The 22070-nt window shown below is 44.0% G+C and overlaps 1 protein-coding gene across 7 annotated transcripts in view; it reads right to left on the bottom strand.

The window, feature by feature from the left end:
- The window catches only part of LOC115103085 (sodium- and chloride-dependent glycine transporter 1-like), an 89222-nt gene that overhangs the window by 4531 nt on the left and 62621 nt on the right, over positions 1–22070 (bottom strand). For all 7 annotated transcript variants that reach the window (XM_065005746.1, XM_029623705.2, XM_065005744.1 and 4 more), the window contains 11 exons: positions 14664–14820; positions 13296–13427; positions 12090–12375; positions 10645–10777; positions 10178–10312; positions 9805–9908; positions 1575–1812; positions 1113–1247; positions 792–891; positions 561–661; positions 127–297 (listed from right to left, as the gene is read on the bottom strand). In XM_065005746.1, the coding sequence (XP_064861818.1) occupies positions 127–297; positions 561–661; positions 792–891; positions 1113–1247; positions 1575–1812; positions 9805–9908; positions 10178–10312; positions 10645–10777; positions 12090–12375; positions 13296–13427; positions 14664–14820 (1692 nt within the window). The remainder of the gene's footprint in view (positions 1–126; positions 298–560; positions 662–791; positions 892–1112; positions 1248–1574; positions 1813–9804; positions 9909–10177; positions 10313–10644; positions 10778–12089; positions 12376–13295; positions 13428–14663; positions 14821–22070) is intronic.

Genomic DNA, 22070 nt, shown 5'->3' with positions numbered 1-22070 from the left:
AAGACCTTCGGCAACATGTGCCATTCAACAGAAAAAAATAAAACACTTCCACTACTAGTGCGAACAACATCTGCTTCCAATACTAAAGACAGACAAAGCTCTAAACAGAGATCCTGTGGATTTTACCTCCAAAAATGTTGTTCCCTCAGACTTGGAGATCTTGTAGAGAGCATAGATGGGTATACATGTGACGGAGGACATGGCCATAAGGAAGCCGATGGCTAGGGACCAGCCGGGGTACACGTAGTCATTGTAGGTGATGGGCTTGTACTGGATCACTGTGAAGATCAGGATGAACTGCAAATGCAAAGAGAGGAGAGGGGTCACTGGGGTCAAGTCATTTAATTTAACAGAATATACCCTATTTCAATCCTCATACAGTACATATCTTCATCGATCACTTGTGTGTGTCTCATGGTATTCTGGCAGGTGTTTTGCATGACAGGTGTGGTTGAGCAACACAGATTAGCGAGGATTAGACAAGTGGAATGGAATGCAGAGCAGGTCAAGCCTCTAAAACATGTCAACAAGGAGGCACTGGGTGGTAGCTACTAACTTACAGATATGATGATGGGCGACACAAATCTCCAGCAGACGCGGAAGAAGATGGGAGGGGGGAAACCCAGCATCATCTCAACGTCCTTGAAGTATTTCTTGTGTCCTGAACACAAACAGTACAGAATGTTGTCAGTCATTCCATTCCAGTCAGTTTGATTAGCTTTCACCAAGAGCTTTGGCAGAGCATTGTGGACGATAGGCATTTATAATCGAGGAAAGACAGTTGGACTCACCATAGACGTACATGATGCAGATGCACATGATGCAGGAGATGATAACCAGAGAGAAACTAGCAGCGTAGTTATCCATGAGCAGTAGCCAGTAGATCCCAGCCTAGATACATGAGGTAGAGAACGCAACATCAGTATACATCCTGAATATTTGTGCCTTGGATAATTAAGTGTGTGTTTATGTGTGTGTACACATGCATGTGTATGTTTGTGTGTATGGGTGTATGGGTGTGTGTGTGTGTGTGTGTGTGTGTGTGTGTGTGTGTGTGTGTGTGTGTGTGTGTGTGTGTGTGTGTGTGTGTGTAAACATCTCCAGTCCACTACCTGTGTGGTGAGCGGCACCCCCAACAGGAAGCCCACTATAGCCACTCCTCCTGTGACCACCGTTTTGTTCCTAATGATCCAGTCAGTACCGATCTCATCCACGATGGCCGTTACCAGGGTCTCCAGCAGGCAGAACTGCACACCGGGACACACACTTACAGGTCAACACTCAGCAGTGACTATGCATAGATAATAAACAGTGATTAGCAGCAGTGTACAAAAGGGAGGGGGGTCAATGTAAATTATCCGGTGGTGATATTATTAATTGTTCAGCAGTCTTATGGCTTGGGGGTAGAAGCTGTTGAGGAGCCTTTTGATCCTAGACATGCATGCAATGATGTCAGAGAGAATAAACAGTGTTACCCTATTCCATACATAGTGCACTACTTTTGACCAGAGCCAAACGGTAATAGGGTGCCATTTGGGACAAAACCAGGATATCATGGTGGTTGACAGACTCACCTGCGTCCCCAGGCCCAGCAGGATGAGCATGAAGAAGAAGAGCAGGGACCAGAGGGGGGAGATGGGCAGCAGAGTGAGGGCCTCTGGGTAGGCCACGAAGGCCAGGCCGGGGCCGTGGTCGGCCACCTCAGATACATCCACGTTCAGGTGGTGGGCCATGAAGCCCAGGATGGAGAAGATGACGAAGCCTGCATACACGCTGGTTGCACAGTTGGTGATGCTGATGATGATGCTGTCCCTGTATGGGTAACCAATCAAAGGATAGAAAACAGGAAGAGAAGGTTATTAGTATATTACATTAACCAGCATTACGTTGTATCGGTCCACTAAGATGCAATCGGTGCATTTCACCCTCATACATACAGTGGGGCAAAAAAGTATTTAGTCAGCCACCAATTCTGCAAGTTCTCCCACTTAAAAAGATGAGAGAGGCCTGTAATTTTCATCATAGGTACACTTCAACCATGCCAGAAAAAAAATAGGGAAAAAATCCAGAAAATCACATTGTAGGATTTTTTATGAATATATTTGCAAAAGATGGTGGAAAATAAGTATTTGGTCACCTACAAACAAGCAAGATTTCTGGCTCTCACAGACCTGTAACTTCTTCTTTAAGAGGCTCCTCTGTCCTCCACTCGTTATCTGTATTAATGGCACCTGTTTGAACTTGTTATCAGTATAAAAGACACCTGTCCACAACCTCAAACAGTCACAGTCCAAACTCCACTATGGCCAAGACCAAAGAGCTGTCAAAGGACACCAGAAACAAAATTGTATACCTTCACCAGGCTGGGAAGACTGAATCTGCAATAGGTAAGCAGCTTGGTTTGAAGAAATCAACTGTGGGAGCAATTATTAGGAAATGGAAGACATACAAGACCACTGATAATCTCCCTCGATCTGGGGCTCCACGCAAGATCTCACCCCGTGGGGTCAAAATGATCACAAGAACGGTGAGCAAAAATCCCAGAACCACACGGGGGGACCTAGTGAATGACCTGCAGAGAGCTGGGACCAAAGTAACAAAGCCTACCATCAGTAACACACTACGCCACCAGGGACTCAAATCCTGCAGTGCCAGACGTGTCCCCCTGCTTAAGCCAGTACATGTCCAGGCTCGTCTGAAGTTTGCTAGAGAGCATTTGGATGATCCAGAAGAAGATTGGGAGAATGTCATATGGTCAGATGAAACCAAAATATAACTTTTTGGTAAAAACTCAACTCGTCGTGTTTGGAGGACAAAGAATGCTGAGTTGCATCCAAAGAACACCATACCTACTGTGAAGCATGGGGGTGGAAACATCATGCTTTGGGGCTGTTTTTCTGCAAAGGGACCAGGACGACTGATCCGTGTAAAGGAAAGAATGAATGGGGCCATGTATTGTGAGATTTTGAGTGAAAACCTCCTTCCATCAGCAAGGGCATTGAAGATGAAACGTGGCTGGGTCTTTCAGCATGACAATGATCCCAAACACACCACCCGGGCAACGAAGGAGTGGCTTCGTAGGAAGCATTTCAAGGTCCTGGAGTGGCCTAGCCAGTCTCCAGATCTCAACCCCATAGAAAATCTTTGGAGGGAGTTGAAAGTCCGTGTTGCCCAGCAACAGCCCCAAAACATCACTGCTCTAGAGGAGATCTGCATGGAGGAATGGGCCAAAATACCAGCAACAGTGTGTGGAAACCTTGTGAAGACTTACAGAAAACGTTTGACCTCTGTCATTGCCAACAAAGGGTATATAACAAAGTATTGAGATAAACTTTTGTTATTGACCAAATACTTATTTTCCACCATCATTTGCAAATAAATTCATTAAAAATCCTACAATGTGATTTTCTGGATTTTTTTCCCTCATTTTGTCTGGCATAGTTGAAGTGTACCCATGATGAAAATTACAGGCCTCTCTCATCTTTTTTAAGTGGGAGAACTTGCACAATTGGTGGCTGACTAAATACTTTTTTGCCCCACTGTATTTCCAGTTCAAATTCATATTAAACAGTCTACATCTTAATTGCATAATAGCAAATAGTGATAAATACTGAAGAGAGAGAAAGATGTGAGAAATATGTTTCCTGCTTACAGCTGGTGGGTTTGTTAGTTACAGTACTTACTACTCTATCATTGATTTGCAGTCAATTTTAATGGGTGGCGACCCACTTCCTGTTAATGGTGGGTCGCGACGTGTCAGAGTAAATGTATAATTATTTCATGAATTACTGGAATTGATTTGGTCAAGTGCACCTGAGCTCTCTGTTCAGTGGGCTCTCTGCTTAGCAGCGGTCTCTGCTCAGTTTAGCATCTGGCAGAGTGGGAGAGGGAGATGCCAGTGTGCTTCGCGATGTACCAGATATTTTTTCTGCAATTTTCTTGAAGATCACTCCGCGACCCACACGCTGCAGCGCTGTTGTTCAGCAACAGATGTGCCGTTAGTATGGGATCAATATCATGCCAAATGTATTCACAAATGTAAATCACCAATCCACAAATGTAAATCAAAGTGATTTACATTTGTGGATTGGTGATTTACATTTGTGGATTGGTGATTTACATTTGTGAATACATTTGGCATGATATTGATCCCATATGTTAGCCACTGACCACTGACACTCACCGCTGGAATCAAATGGACTGACTGAGCTCAATAGTCATGGAACGCAAAAACAGCGAGAGAGTTTCTCTCTCTTTCATACAAACTTTGAGAAATAACTAGGAGCTCCCACAATATGTTTTGTACAGGGAAGTGTTGAGTAATAAGACTCTCAAAACAAACAAGTGAATAAAACGACACGTCCTGACCAAACATCCACAGCATGACGGTAAACCCAGGGAGTTCTTTCAGAACAGGGCAGAATGCTTCAGGAAACTGTGCTTCGACAGTGGAAAAGTAAGTCAACCAGCAAGGCATTGTTGTCATTTTATAACAGATGATGATAAGCAGAAATAAGAAAGTAACGTTACTATCTCTCATAGTAGTAGATGTGAGTTTCTCTTTCAAATAATCCCCTGGCCTTGTACACAGCTAACGGCTAACGTTAGCCAAAGCAAGCTAGCTAGCTATTATTGATAGTGATACCCCTAAATACAGATGAAGATGAAAAATGATCAGGCCTACTGTACATCATACTTTAGAAATCATCGGGCCTACTGTACATCTTCCTGTAGAAATGATCAGGCCTATTGTACATCATACTTTAGAAATGATCAGGCCTATTGTACATCATACTTTAGAAATGATCGGGCCTACTGTACATCTTACTGTAGAAATGATCAAGCCTATTGTACATCATACTTTAGAAATGATCGGGCCTACTGTACATCTTCTGTAGAAATGATCACTATTGTACATCATACTTTAGAAATGATCAGGCCTACTGTACATCTTACTGTAGAAATGATCAGGCCTATTGTACATCATACTTTAGAAATGATCGGGCCTACTGTACATCTTACTGTAGAAATGATCAGGCCTATTGTACATCATACTTTAGAAATGATCGGGCCTACTGTACATCTTCCTGTAGAAATGATCAGGCCTATTGTACATCATACTTTAGAAATGATCGGGCCTACTGTACATCTTACTGTAGAAATGATCAGGCCTATTGTACATCATACTTTAGAAATGATCGGGCCTACTGTACATCTTACTGTAGAAATGATCAGGCCTATTGTACATCATACTTTAGAAATGATCATCACTGTACATCTTACTGTAGAAATGATCAGGCCTATTGTACATCATACTTTAGAAATGATCAGGCCTCTGTACATCTTACTGTAGAAATGATCAGGCCTATTGTACATCATACTTTAGAAATGATCTGTACATCTTACTGTACATCTACATCATACTTTAGAAATGATCGGGCCTATTGTACATCATACTTTAGAAATGATCAGGCCTATTGTACATCATACTTTAGAAATGATCAGGCCTACTGTACATCTTACTGTAGAAATGATCAGGCCTATTGTACATCATACTTTAGAAATGATCGGGCCTATTGTACATCTTACTGTAGAAATGATCAGGCCTATTGTACATCATACTTTAGAAATGATCAGGCCTACTGTACATCTTACTGTAGAAATGATCAGGCCTATTGTACATCATACTTTATAAATGATCGGGCCTACTGTACATCTTACTGTAGAAATGATCAGGCCTATTGTACATCATACTTTATAAATGATCGGGCCTACTGTACATCATACTTTATAAATGATCGGGCCTACTGTACATCTTACTGTAGAAATGATCGGGCCTATTGTACATCATACTGTAGAAATAATCGGGCCTATTGTACATCATACTTTATAAATGATCGGGCCTACTGTACATCTTACTGTAGAAATGATCAGGCCTATTGTACATCATACTTTAGAAATGATCGGGCCTACTGTACATCTTACTGTAGAAATGATCAGGCCTATTGTACATCATACTTTAGAAATGATCAGGCCTATTGTACATCATACTTTAGAAATGATCAGGCCTACTGTACATCTTACTGTAGAAATGATCAGGCCTATTGTACATCATACTTTAGAAATGATCGGGCCTATTGTACATCTTACTGTACATTTACATTTACATTTAAGTCATTTAGCAGACGCTCTTATCCAGAGCGACTTACAAATTGGTGCATTCACCTTATGACATCCAGTGGAACAGTAGTGCATCTAAATCTTTTAAGGGGGGGGTGAGAGGGATTAAATGATTCTTAAAGAGGTGGGGTTTCAGGTGTCTCCGGAAGGTGGTGATTGACTCCGCTGTCCTGGCGTCGTGAGGGAGTTTGTTCCAATGGGGGCCAGAGCAGCGAACAGTTTTGACTGGGCTGGCCTACTTCCTCAGTGGTAGGGAGGCGAGCAGGCCAGAGGTGGATCAGTGCCCTTGTTTGGGTTATAAAGCCTGAGGTACTGAGGTGCCGTTCCCCTCACAGCTTCGTAGGCAAGCACCATGGTCTTTAGCGGATGCGAGCTTCAACTGGAAGCCAGTGAGCGGAGGAGCGGGGTGACGTGAGAGAACTTGGGAAGGTTGAACACATCTGGATGAGTTGTAGGGGTTTAATGGCACAGGCAGGGAGCCCAGCCAACAGCGAGTTGCAGTAATCCAGACGGGAGATGAAATGATTAGGACCTGCGGCTTCCTGAGGCAGGGTGTACGGATAGAGCATGAACCTACAGGAACGGGCCATGTAGAAATGATCAGGCCTATTGTACATCATACTTTAGAAATGATCAGGCCTACTGTACATCTTACTGTAGAAATGATCAGGCCTATTGTACATCATACTTTATAAATGATCGGGCCTACTGTACATCTTACTGTAGAAATGATCAGGCCTATTGTACATCATACTTTATAAATGATCGGGCCTACTGTACATCATACTTTATAAATGATCGGGCCTACTGTACATCTTACTGTAGAAATGATCGGGCCTATTGTACATCATACTGTAGAAATAATCGGGCCTATTGTACATCATACTTTATAAATGATCGGGCCTACTGTACATCTTACTGTAGAAATGATCAGGCCTATTGTACATCATACTTTAGAAATGATCGGGCCTACTGTACATCTTACTGTAGAAATGATCAGGCCTATTGTACATCATACTTTAGAAATGATCGGGCCTACTGTACATCATACTTTATAAATGATCAGGCCTACTGTACATCTTACTGTAGAAATGATCAGGCCTATTGTACATCATACTTTATAAATGATCGGGCCTACTGTACATCTTACTGTAGAAATGATCAGGCCTATTGTACATCATACTTTATAAATGATCGGGCCTACTGTACATCATACTTTATAAATGATCGGGCCTACTGTACATCTTACTGTAGAAATGATCGGGCCTATTGTACATCATACTGTAGAAATAATCGGGCCTATTGTACATCATACTTTATAAATGATCGGGCCTACTGTACATCTTACTGTAGAAATGATCAGGCCTATTGTACATCATACTTTAGAAATGATCGGGCCTACTGTACATCTTACTGTAGAAATGATCAGGCCTATTGTACATCATACTTTAGAAATGATCGGGCCCACTGTACATCTTACTGTAGAAAGTCCAGGTTGGAACTGTTGGTGTTAAAATACAATAAATATGTTTTATTCTGAACTGGAATAAACTGATTGAAGCAAGACACTTTTTGGGGCAAACACACACACTGTTCTGGATTCCTTATATACAGCAGGAAGCAGTCTCCTGTCTGACTGAGAAAACAGTAGATGTTCTAAACCAGTTTGGCACCACATACCTATGTCAGTCAGGGTCCTCAACTCTGACACACTTTAAAAAAAAAGAACATAAACCGTCTCAATGCAGAGCATGACCTCAGTGTTGCACTGTCAAAAACTGAGCCCAGAATAGACATGCTTGTTGAAAACTTCAGCCTGCTACACACCTCTCATTAGGACTGTGTGTGTGTTCTGGTCTACATCTGTGTGATGTGATCAATCAGTTTATTCCAGTTCAGAATGAAAATGATTTTAACTGCAACAGTTCCAACCTAGACAGATATGTAAGAGTGTTTTTAATGGGAAAAATAAACATGAATAGCTATTTATATGGGTAATTAATTGAATTGTTATTTGTTTATGTCTGTATTACATTTGTTTTAGGCATAAGGGCAATGAAATGTACTGATATTTATTTATACTTGCATATTTGCCTAAGCTTGGGTCCCAGGAAAACACAGCATTTCTAATTTGGGTCCCAGGCTGAAAGAGTTTAAGAACCCCTGATTTATAGTATACTGTCCATCACTTCTGCCCTTCAACCACATGGTGGTGTTATAGAGAAGAGAAAACCTCTTCCAGTTTCCAGGAGAGTTTTGAGTTGGACTACCGTAAACTACAAAGTTAACAATGCAACCGCAGACGTAACAGCAGTCCATTTTTTTGGTCTCCTTCACTCTCTCAGTGTGATGCCTCTGTCCTCCACCTACAGTACAGTGGCATGCAGTACACACCATCACACCATACTCCATACACACCATACACCACACACCATACACACCATACACCACACACCATCACACCATACACCACACACCATCACACCATACACACCATACTCCATCACACCATACACCATCACACCATACTCCATCACACCATACACCATACTCCATCACACCATACACCATCACACCATACACCATCACACCATACACACCATACTCCATCACACCATACACCATCACACCATACTCCATCACACCATCACACCACACACCATCACACCATACACCATACTCCATACACACCATACACCATCACACCACACACCATACACCATCACACCATACACCACACACCATCACACCATACTCCATCAATTCTTGCAATTTGTAGCTGCCCTCCTCTATTCTGCACAATTTCTGTTCATCTCTGCTGACACTGTAGCGTGATCGCACCCAGAGAGGCAACAAAGACCCCTCCTGATTCACTCCAACTGAGCACGAAGAACTGCAATAATGTAACCGCTTACACAACTCCAGGGATTTGTCTGCCATTGTAATCCTTGGGCATGCCGCCGAAGCATTTTTTCGGTTGCCTAAATCCAAACAGTTTAAAAAAAAGACATTTTCGGATGAAAAACGCTTGAAATGTAAACTTAAATTACTAAAACAGATATAAAGTTTGTAGAAAATATAATGGACCTATATATTTATAAATAATTTAATCTTTGAGAACTAACAATAACCAAAATAAAAGCTAGACAGTCAGAGAGAAAAGAAAACTCCAAAAACAATGAATTTAGCCGTATTAATTTTGCTATCATGTGTGAGCAAAAGAACACAGCATTAGCCATGGCAAAATGCATAAAATCCCAGGGAAATAGCTTTAAAACTCAGCTCCATGGAGAAATGTGTGTCATTGCAGGAATTTGGCTTAAAAATGCTCAAATTTCTCTACACCACCAAGACGGTGGCCTCTAAAATGTTTTTAAAAAAATGTAATTGCCACACCCTCTGCCACGCCCCCGGCTACACACACCACCTAAGCCCCTTTTTGACACAGAAAAAGACCTGAACTCTGACAGGATATGCGTCCCAAATGGTACCTTAGTCCCTTTATAGTGCACTACTTCTGACCAGGACCCAATAGGATGCCATTTGGGATGCGCCCAGGGTTTTATTGGGAGTAAAGTGGAGAGTTTAGGGGGGAACAGGGAGGGGAGAGGAAGAGTAGAGTACCTGTAGCAGTTGTTGTGGAACTTGTTGTAGGAGGCCATAGTGATGAGCCCTCCCCATGCACAGCCCAGAGAGTAGAAGATCTGAGAGGCAGCGTCTCCCCACACCTGGACAGACGGACAAACATGTGTCAGTACAACCACTGAAGAACAACCTTATTTCATATCTGAGGCATATTACATCTGATCAAACTGTCTCTTTCAACAGCTGTGTTATGAGAAAGCCCATGAACCTACGCTATGAAGAGCTACAGAGCTTTTATACGAGTAATAAACAGTAACTGTTTACAACTCATATAAAGTAGTACTTCACTACAGTAATGGCAAAGAATTCCAGGACTTATATAACTATGTTATTTCTATATGATTAACCACACCTTAGCGTCAAGGATCTTATGCCACTGTGGGGTTAGGTAGTACTTGATGCCGGTGACAGCTCCCTCCAGGGTGATGCCTCTGATGAACAGGATGGTCAGCACCACATAGGGGAACGTCGCTGTGAAGTACACCACCTGGGGACCATCGAGAGGAGAAGAACGAGTGAGAAAATCCCCAAATGTGTGTCAATTATACACTATGACCAGGAGTTCTTCCAGACTGTAGACTAAGTTATTTGACCAGGAAAAACTACTGGCCCAAACAAAGACATTTGGAGGTGAGAGAGAGAGCGAGAGAGAGCGAGAAAGAGAGAGAGAGCGAGAGAGAGAGAGAAAGGGAAAGAGAGAGAGAGAGAGAGAGAGAGAGAGAGAGAGAAAGGGAGAGAGAGAGAAAGGGAAAGAGAGAGAAGAGAGAGAGAGAAAGGGAGAGAGAGAGCGAGAGCGAGAGAGAAAGAAAGACACCTCACCTTTCCTGAAGACTTGACTCCTCTGATGAGACAGAGGAAGACCACCACCCAGGACACAGCCAGACATCCCAGAATAGGGAGACGGACTTCCCCGAAATTCCCGATGTCGTCTGAGATCTTCAGCACATAGTGTCTGTGGGGAAGAGAAGAAATGTATCACCGTGTCTATTCACAACAACAACGTCTGGATGGAGAAACGTGGAATATATAGTTAGTGCCGCAGGGACAAATAATGTCTTTACGTTAATTCCTGAAAGATAGAGAAGAAGCATTGTTCAGATGTACCCTGGCATTACAATGAGCGAAGCCCATATTTCAATGCAGCAGCAGCTCGACCAAAAACCACTTGGTGCCAAGACAATGGATTATCTTTACTGACAGCTGACAGGAACAACAACTCCTTTCATGATATACTGACAGACAGCCCCACCCGGACGGAAGGCTAAGCACAAAACATTTAGAAAGTCATTAACCAACCACACTGTTTCCTTTGAATGGGCCCTATTCTCAATGCTAGGGGTATAGAACAGCTACACTACTTCCCATGTAGTAAGAATCCCGATAATATTATTTTCTAGGAAAATATACTAAACATCTAATGGTGTGTACCTCAGACAGTGAACAATGAGTAATGCTTGGTGAAGGCTGGATGATTCATCGTAGGCCCGGATTAGCAAGGCAAACATGCCTGCCTGCTTGTTTTTTTTTCTGACTTGTTAAAATCAACTGAAGTATCTAGCATCTCAAACATTCCTTTACAGAGATACACAAACCCTCTTTTGTTAACCCATAGTCAAACATACTTTGTGTCAAAACACGTTGGGTGCTGCTTTACTGAACATACATGTATCGAGGAGTAATAGTGTGTATTAACCCTTGCAGTCTCTTTAATCTAGTACACCTGAGTCAGAGTCAGCCATGCCCACACCTTCCCATTCAGGTACTGTAGGGTTGAAAAATGACGGTAACTCCTAATATTCCCAGGTTTTATAGAAATCCCAGTTGGAAATTCCTGGAATCAGAAAGGAATAAGCAGGAAATCTGGAATTCTCCATCCAGTGCTTCTGGAAAACCTGGGAATTTTTCAACTGCACACTCAGGCCTTTCTTCCAGCACTCAACAGATCTAGAATAGGGCCGGGACGATACCAGTATCGCAAAACTCATTAGTATCGTGGCAAGAAAACAAAACACGAATTAACCTTTTAAGGAAAACGTCTTTATGTTGCCATCCAGAGTCACGTTTAGTTATTTTCCAAGCTAAAACACACAATATTTTACATACAGCAGGTTTTTAAAGGACCAAATAGTTTGCTTTGTGTTTTCATTTTTGCCATGGAAAAAAACATTGCGATACAGGTATCGTCACAGCCCTAATCTAGAACAAGATCTTTTGGGATTCAAATAAGGCTTGATAACTGACTCCGGGTCCGGGTTAGGCCTTACTTCCAGTACTCCTCACTGGGGCTGGTCCTCTTGGTCTTATTGACCACCTCCACGGCGACCTCAGCGGCCCCGGTGACCAGGCTGCGGGTGACATTGGCCAGGGTGTTGTTGATGCCCGTGGGCGTCACCACGCCGTTGCAGGTGGGCGTGTTCCAGGGGTTGTTGCAGTAGGTCCATGGCAGCAGGTTGGTCATGGAGGAGAAGAAATAGTAGAAGGCGATGCAGATCACCACGTTGTAGTAGATACCGATGTAGGTGGACACCACCATCATCCCGTAGCCCACACCTGATGCAGGAGAGGGATTGAAACAACATTAGAATGATACCAGGAGCTGAAGAGGTGAATGGACTTCTCTGACTGAAGTAATGTAAAAAAAAAATAATGACATTAAGCATTCCAAGCAGACAATAGATGTTGCCATTTATTTTCCACCTTTCAGTTTCCGATAGCAATGACGTAATGCCAATCACCAACGGCAGCAGTGGTTGTTGGCTTGCCTTTGAACATGACTGACCAACGGCAGCAGTGGTTGTTGGCTTGCCTTTGAACATGACTGACCAACGGCAGCAGTGGTTGTTGGCTTGCCTTTGAACATGACTGACCAACAGCAGCAGTGGTTGTTGGCTTGCCTTTGAACATGACTGACCAACGGCAGCAGTGGTTGTTGGCTTGCCTTTGAACATGACTGACCAACGGCAGCAGTGGTTGTTGGCTTGCCTTTGAACATGACTGACCAACGGCAGCAGTGGTTGTTGGCCTGCCTTTGAACATGACTGACCAACAGCAGCAGTGGTTGTTGGCTTGCCTTTGAACATGACTGACCAACAGCAGCAGTGGTTGTTGGCTTGCCTTTGAACATGACTGACCAACAGCAGCAGTGGTTGTTGGCTTGCCTTTGAACATGACTGACCAACGGCAGCAGTGGTTGTTGGCTTGCCTTTGAACATGACTGACCAACGGCAGCAGTGGTTGTTGGCTTGCCTTTGAACATGACTGACCAATGGCAGCAGTGGTTGTTGGCTTGCCTTTGAACATGACTGACCAACAGCAGCAGTGGTTGTTGGCTTGCCTTTGAACATGACTGACCAACGGCAGCAGTGGTTGTTGGCTTGCCTTTGAACATGACTGACCAACGGCAGCAGTGGTTGTTGGCTTGCCTTTGAACATGACTGACCAACGGCAGCAGTGGTTGTTAACTGGCTCACCTTTGAACATGGGACTGATCCTCCAGACCCCCAGGCATCCCTGGCTGGCGAACTGTCCGAAGGAGAGCTCCAGGAAGAACAGAGGGATCCCACAGAACACCAGCATTATGAAGTAGGGGAACATGAAGGCTCCTGTTAAACAACAATAACATTTGGGTCAGGTCAACAGTTAGTCAAGCCAAAACATTTGTATGAAATCGACTAGAATCCAGCTTTGTGTTATTTGAATCTTTAAACTTGTACTTATTGTAAGTATGCATATGTTAATTATTGCTCACAACCAATGGTTACCTAATGGTCATTCAAATGAAAAATAAATCAATATACAGAAATTGGTATTCCATGCTGTGACTATATTCTATTTATGCTACTTAATGCTTGGTGAGTGAGTGAGTGGATGGATTGTAAGGTCATGTCAGTGTCTAGAATATAATTATTTTTCATACATATAAAAGTTGTCATCCCCAGACATGGGCAATATCATATTTTTGCTATGCAATGCTCAGTGAATGAGCAGTCAAATGTTAAGGTCATGTTTGCGTCTAGAATAGAAAAATTGCCTAGCTCATATAGAAAAGTTGGCATCCCATGGCAATATCCTATTTCTGCAGCGTAATGCAGTGAGGGGTCAGATTGGAAGGAGAGATGTTTATGTCTATGCCAGCCAGAAGAGGTGAAAGAGTTGAGGGAGCATCAAACAGAGGGTGATGCTAAGCCAGGCAGCAATCCTCTGTCTGCTTGACTGGTTTAACGTGGGGGCCACTGGGGCCAATGGGTCTGGGGAATAACCTGTCCTCTGGGACTGTAGTCTGAAATCATGTGTTAGAGCAAAGACTGGAGATTGAGGAGCAGGCTGTCTGCGACACAAATAGCTTCCCTATAGTGCACAACTTTTCACCAGAGCATTCTTTTTTACCTATGAGCCTTGGTCAAAAGTAGTGCACAATATTGGGAATAGGGTGCCTTTTGGGACGTAGCCCAGGCCTCAGCAAGCTGATAGTCTACTGTGGTGTTATTACTGCAGAGCCTTGAGCTACACCAGTCCCCTTGGCTCTATACTCAGCTATGTCATTGTGTGACCTAATGCACAGGCTACTGCATCTGTGTGCCCTTCTATGGCGATCCCCGAACACAAAATGTATAGAAGACTAAAGACAAATGTAGGAGTGAAAACATTTGAATTGAGGGGGAATGAAGCCAAGAATGACTTGGATCCATTTGACACAATGTGAGGACCGTAAACTTAAACTTGACAACCTGCTACTTTGATTGCTTTTTAAAACACTGCAAAATGTATTGTGGATAAACTAGAATGTATTGCTGTCATTACTACTATATAATCAGTGTGTTGTGAGTGTGAAGACGTACCTCCTCCATTTCTGTAGCAGAGGTAGGGGAACCTCCATACGTTTCCCAGGCCCACAGCATAGCCCACGCTGGTGAGGATAAACTCTATCTGGTTCCCCCAGTTCCCTCTCCTGGAGTTCTTATCCGTCTTCACGGGTTCCCCTGGAACAGCTCCATTCTAGAACACAAAGAGAGAAGAACGTTAGAGATGTTTGAACGTTAAGGGAGACCTGTATTTAGTCTACCTCCAGGCTGGAGTGGGTAGGCGATTCACTCAATGAGACACAACTCAAGGAATAAGCCTGTCGGTCAACTACCTACATTTCGCTGAATGTACAGGTCCGAGGTGCACTTTGCACCAATATTGAACACAAACCAGTGTGAAATACGCTACTGTACTAGTGAATAGTGCTGCAGTGTAGATGCCCAACACCAAAAGGTCTTGGTGGCATGTCCAGTAATGAGGCTAACACTGCGGGTGGCAAAATGCACAAATCATTTAATTCTAGAGTACTTTACTTTTGTCCAGTTACAGGCCTAGTTCTACATTGCATGTTAGAACTCTGTAGTCGAGGTGGGCGCATTGGTGCAAACTTGATTTGAACTGAAATTGTTGTTGTGTGTCCAAAATCAACATTTGGTCTTGTCGTCCTGATTTGCAGTTTCTTCCCTCCATCTGTTGGTGTCAGATGGTCCTCGTTCTGACCTGACCTCCTCACTAACCCCAAAAGTTCACTACTGAGACTGCTACGTTCATCTGACTAACTAACTCACACAGCCAGAGCAGCACATGTTCCCTCCTATGACACCACAGAACCATTAATAACTATTCAACATGTTATAGTTTCAATACAACTCATTCAGGTAAATGTTATACTACCTTAATCATACACGTGACAAAGGTTTGGATTGCTGTGGGTTTTTGGTTGTGGTGTCTCCTGGAGTGCACTGTTGGATATTATGTGCAGTCAGAGGGATATGAAAAGCTAAGTACACACGCAGGCACGAGGAACAAAAACACACACATGCGGTCTAACGGCACCATCTGAGCTCCCCGGGCCATTGCTCCCAGCAGAGACGGCTTCACGCAGGCAAACAACTTATTCATCATCAAAAGACAAACAAAACAACTGAAAAATCCCATATTTTCGTGATTGCCCCCTAGTGATGTTTGGAGTCTAGTTGCACCCAAATGTTACATTTAAAACAAAGTTAACCTTTTTCACAAGAATCCCCAACCCCTCTGTGTTGAATTGTAAACGAAAGAGGGGATAAATAATACAATATCACCAAACAAAACTCTTGCATATCAATAACATTATTACAGCCAAAATGTCCTGGCTGGCCATTGAGTTTGTGAGATGTGCGCACCTGTGCGCGTGCGTGGGAAAGTGTGCGTCGAGGCTGCTCTCCGCAGTGTGATGCCTGTGTGCGTGTGGTGTGTGTTTTAACTGCTGAGCGTCTGAAGGAGGAGCACACCTGTTCAGTGCGAGGCGAGGGCAGGGCAGCTGTACAGCTGATAGGGCCCAGGGTGGAATGAGAGTCTAGCCAACCCACACAACACAACATGGCAGACAGAATGGGTTGCTACATGTTGCCTGCTGACCGGCTGGCCTCCCACCTCCAGCTCTCCCACCTGTGAGAAGCCAAGTCTGTCAACACATGATGCAACTCATAAACTCAGCAAAAAAAGAAACATCCTCTCACTGTCAACTGCGTTTATTTTCAGTAAACTTTACATGTATAAATATTTGTATGAACATAACAATATTCAACAACTGAGACATAAACTGAACAAGTTCCACAGACATGTGACTAACATAAATGGAATAATGTGTCCCTGAACAAAGGGGGGGTCAAAATCAAAAGTAACAGTCAGTATCTGGTGTGGCCACCAGCTGCATTAAGTACTGCAGTGCATCTCCTCCTCATGGACTGCACCAGATTTGCCAGTTCTTGCTGTGAGATGTTACCCCACTCTTCCACCAAGGCATCTGCAAGTTCCTGGACATTTCTGGGGGGAATGGCCCTAGCCCTCACCCTCCGATCCAACAGGTCCCAGTGCTCAATGGGAATGAGATTCGGGCTCTTCGCTGGCCATGGCAGAACACTGATATTCTTGTCTTAAATAAAATCATGCACAGAACGAGCAGTATGGCTGGTGGCATTGTCATGCTTGAGGGTCATGTCAGGATGAGCCTGCAGGAAGGGTACCACATGAGGGAGGAGGATGTCTTCCCTGTAACGCACAGCATTGAGATTGCCTGCAATGACAACAAGCTCAGTCCGATGATGCTGTGACACATCGATCCAGACCATGATGGACCCTCCACCTCCAAAATCGATCCCACTCCAGAGTACAGGCCTCTGTGTAACGCTCATTCCTTCCACGATAAACGCAAATCCGACCATCACCCCTGGTGAGACAAAACCGCGACTCATCAGTGAAGACCACTTTTTGCCGGTCCTGTCTGGTCCAGCAACTGTGGGTTTGTGCCCATAGGTGACGTTGTTGCCGGTGTTGTCTGGTGAGGACCTGCCTTACAACAGGCCTACAAGCCCTCAGTCCAGTCTGAGCACTGATGGAGGGATTGTGCGTTCCAGGTATAACTCGGGCAGTTGTTGTTGCCATCCTGTACCTGTCCCGCAGGTGTGATGTTCGGATGTACCGATCCTGTGCAGGTGTTGTTACACATGGTCTGCCACTGCGAGGACGATCAGCTGTCCGTCCTGTCTCCCTGTAGCGCTGTCTTAGGCGTCTCACAGTACGGACACTGCAATTTATTGCCCTGGCCACATATGCAGTCCTCATGCCTCCTTGCAGCATGCCTAAAGCACGTTTACGCAGATGAGCAGGGACCCTGGGCATCTTTCTTTTGGTGTTTTTCAGAGTCAGTAGAAAGGCCCCTTTAGTGTCCTAAGTTTTCGTAACTGTGACCTTAATTGGTTACCGTCTGTAAGCTGTTAGTGTATTAACGACCGTTCCACAGGTGCATGTTCATTAATTGTTTATGGTTCATTGAACAAGCATGGGAAACACTATTTAAACCCTTTACAATGAAGATCTGTGAAGTTATTTTGATTTTTACGAATTATCTTTGAAAGACAGGGTCCTGAAAAGGGGACATTTCTTTTTTTTGCTGAGATTAGTTCACTCATAGTACCATACTCTGCACATAAAACGTAAAAACGTTGACTTAAAATGCTCTACATAGGCTTATCCAAGCATTGATGCGACTTGATTCCATACATGAGGCATTATTTGTAAACTATAGAGATAACATTATAACTCCTGTCCACTTCACTATCTGTTCTGATTCTCTCTCCAGGCTGTCTCTCTGACCTGGCTATTAGGCTGTGTCCCAAATATCACCTTATTCTATACGCCCTATGGGGCCTGGTCAAAAGCAGAGCACTAAATAGGCAATGGGGTGACAGACCGCCCGATTCAGATCCACACACTCTCTGCCCTTTCCATCCCATCCACACCGCACGCCCAGCTGGGCCCATCTGCCTTTTACGTAAGCTGCACACATTCTCTTCTCTCGCTCTCTCTCTTCTTCTCTCTGAGGGGCCCTTCCAAATCAGTGGCCTCGGCCCCAGCCTTACTCCCAATGTCCTGCCTGGCCTGCCTCCTTCCAGCGCACTGCACACAGGTGCACCCCATGAGAGAGAGAGGGAAAGAATATAGGGGGGGGGCAGAGAGAGAGAGCGAGAAATAATATAGGGGGGCAGAGAGAGAGCGAGAAAGATATAGGGAGGGGGGAGAGGGACAGAGAAAGACAGAGACTTGAATCGTGCAAGGAAGGGAGAAAGGGTGAGTAAAGACGATTCACATTCAGTGCTAAGACATGGGCAAATACAGTGCATTTAGAAAATATTCAGACCCCTTGACTTTTTTCACATTTTCTTATGTTATAGTCTTATTCTAAAATGGATTAAATTGTCTCCCCATCAATCTACGCACACTACCCCATAACAACAAAGCAAAAACAAGTTTAGATTTTTTTGTGCTAATTTATTTAAAAAATGTAAATATCACATTTACATAAGTAAATAGGTGATTACAGCCTCAAGTCTTCTTGGGTATGATGCTACAAGCTTGGCACACCTGTATTTGGGGAGTTTCTCCCATTCTTCTCTGCAGATCCTCTCAAGCTCTGTCAGGTTGGATGGAGAGAGTCACTGCACAGCTATTTTCAGGTCTCTCCAGGGTTCAAGTCCGGGCTCTGGCTGGGCCACTCAAGGACATTCAGAGACTTGTCCCGAAACCCACTCCTACATTGTCTTGGCTGTTATGCTTAGGGTCGTTGTCCTGTTAAAAGGGGAAGCTTCGCCTAGTCTGAGGTCCTGAGCACTCTGGAGCAGGTTTTCATCAAGGATCTCTCTGTACTTTGCTCCATTCATCTTTCCCTTGATCCTGACTAGTCTCCCAGTCCTTACCGCTGAAAAACATCCCTACAGCATGATGCTGCCACCACCATGCTTCCCGAAGGGATGGTGCCAGGTTTCCACCAGGCGTGACGCTTGGCATTCAGGCCAAAGAGTTCAATCTTGGTTTCATCAGACTAGAGAATCCTGTTTCTCATGGTCTGAGACTCCTTCAGGTGCCTTTTGGCAAACTCCAAGCAGGCTGTTGTGTGCCTTTTACTAAGGAGTGGCTTCCGTCTTGCCACTCCACCATAAAGGCCTGATTGGTGGAGTCCTGCTGAGATGGTTGTCCTTCTGGAAGCTTCTCATATCTCCACAGAAGAACTCTGGAGCTCTGTCAGAGTGACCATCAGGTTCTTCGTCACCTCCCTGACCAAGGCCATTATCTCCTAATTGCTCAGTTTGGCCAGAAATAATATTTATGTTATACATTTTTTATACATTTGCAAAAAAATTCTAAAAACCTTTCTTCGCCTTGTCATTATGGGGTATTGTGTGTAGATTGATGAGGAAAAACATGTATTGAATACATTTTTGAATAAGGCTGTAACGTAACAAAAATGTGGAAAAGGCTAATGGGTCTGAATACTTTCCGAATGCAGTGGAAATACACTCGGGTGATAGTTCTGAAATGACTACTGGGCTAGCTCTCAAATGAGTCGGTCTGATTATGGGTCATTTGGTGCTAACATGGCTTTTTGGGTTGTCATGCTAATACACGGTTGTTTTCAGTTCTGCTGAAAGCAAATAAAAATATTGCCAAATTCATTTGATCAAACCTGCCTAGGTCTTGTTCCAAATAACTTAAACATGACTAAAACACGCACGGACCAATGCACTCTACCATTCCAGCTAATTTGATGGACAGTTGCACACACCTAACAAAGCATGGCCAATGACAGCTGTGACCCTGTCATGGTGATAGACATTCTCCATCTTCACTTGAGTGTAAACCCAACCTAGGGCCTGACCAGAGTCCCAGAGAAGCAGCTTGCTACTACAGTACACACAGTATAGTAGATGAGACCTGATTTGGATGCCATACTGCCAACAGGAAAAGACAGAATTGTGTCTGTTATTGTAAAGCTCCAGTCTACAAGGCCGGCTGGCGGCCCAGAGCTCCCTGGTATTTACTGACAACCCCTGCCTGCATCCTCACTAGTCATGCAACCATCACAAGTCATTATGTAGCCCACTTCGCCGCGATGAGCAGCAATATTCCCCAAAATTGGACTGTTTACTTGCCTGAGTGTGAGACATAACACGTTTTACCTAAACTTTGTTCGTTGTGCCAAGAACTATTTGAAGGACTGGCCTGAATGACTGAGTGATAGGCTACAGTTTAAGGATACAACTCATTTTCATTTAATACAAGATCAGCAAGTGGCGGAAAAGGGGAAGAGGAGACTGAGAACGAAAACAAAACATAGCGTTTTACACTACTATGTATGAGAGATGTTTTAGCACTGCACGATTCCATGTTGCACTGTACATGGGGGAGATTGTGCGTGTTCACTTATCATAGCTGAGTACACACATGCCTGGCACACACACACACACGCACACACACACCAGAAGACCTTAACACACTTCTGCACATGTACCCCAGCACCTGATTCACACAGCTAGTTACCTCCTGATCCACCACTATTACTGGGGACCGTAGACTGCTGACCATAACTGAATGAACAATACTGACAAACCATCAAATCTGCCTGTATGTACAGTGCATTCTGAAGATATTCAGACCCCTTGACTTTCTCCACATTATCTTACGTTACAGCCTTTTTCTAAAATGGGTATAACAACAACAACAAAAATCCTCAATCTACACACAATACCCCATAATAACAAAGCAAAAACAGGTTTTCATCATTTTTTGCTAATTTCTTAAAAAAAAAAAAAACGGAAATACCACATTTACATAAGTATTCAGACCCTTTACTCGGTGCTTTGTTGAAGCACCTTTGGCATCGATTACAGCCTTGAGTCTTATTGGGTATGACGCTATAAGCTTGGCACACCTGTATCTGGGGAGTTTCTTCCATTCTTCTCTACAGATCCTCTCAACCTCTGTCAGGTTGGATGGGGAGCATCGCTACACAGCTATTTTCAGGTCTCTCCAGAGATGTTCGATAAGGTTCAAGTCCGGGCACGGGCTCGGCCACTCAAGGACATTCAGAGACTTGTCCCGAAGCCACTCCTGTGCCGTCTTGGCTGTGTACTTAGGGTCGTTGTCCTGTTGGAAGGTGAATCTTTGCCCCAGTCTGAGGTCCTGAGCGCTCTGGAGCATGTTTTCATCAAGGATCTCTCTGTACTTTTTCATCTTTCCATCGATCCTGACTAGTCTCCCAGTCCCTGCCGCAGAAAAACATACCCAAACCATGATGCTGCCACCACCATGCTTCACCATAGGGATAGCGCCAGTTTTCCCCCAGATGTGACACTTGGCATTGAGGCCAAAGAGTTCAATCTTGGTTTCATCAGAACAGAGAATTTTGTTTCTCGTGGTTTGAGAGTCCTTTATAGTGGTGTAACGGATCGTAGTTGATCCATACAACGATCCGTACGGATCACCGCCCACGGTTCGGCACGCATGTGAACCACGGAGCAATTGCATAGTTTAACCATCATAGTGTGAAATACAGTTCTACTGCCGCTGTTACTTTTTAAAGTCATAATTCTCTAAATCTCGATGCAGAGTTGTAATGAAAAGATAAAGACAAGACAGATGTGTGCCTTGTTTTACTCTGAAGCCTGAAGGTTGATCTGATTATTTATTAAAAGCAGTTTTGTGTACTGTTCACGTGAACGGGGACTGTTGAATCCTGAACGAATCAATCCTGGATGCTCGCGTTGCAAAAAGCAAAGAAGACAAAAGAGCAGTGACAGCCATGGAGCTAGCGGAGGAGCTGAAGAACAGGAAAAGCCTCCCGCTTCATTTAAGTCTCATGTGTGGGAGCATTTTGGCTTCCCTGTCAAATATGATGAAGGAAG

Source organism: Oncorhynchus nerka, linkage group LG20 (assembly GCF_034236695.1).
Source record: "Oncorhynchus nerka isolate Pitt River linkage group LG20, Oner_Uvic_2.0, whole genome shotgun sequence".
In the NCBI taxonomy this organism is placed as follows: domain Eukaryota; kingdom Metazoa; phylum Chordata; class Actinopteri; order Salmoniformes; family Salmonidae; genus Oncorhynchus; species Oncorhynchus nerka.
The sequence above is the reverse complement of the archived record's forward strand: the minus strand, read 5'-3'. Positions and strand labels throughout refer to the sequence as shown.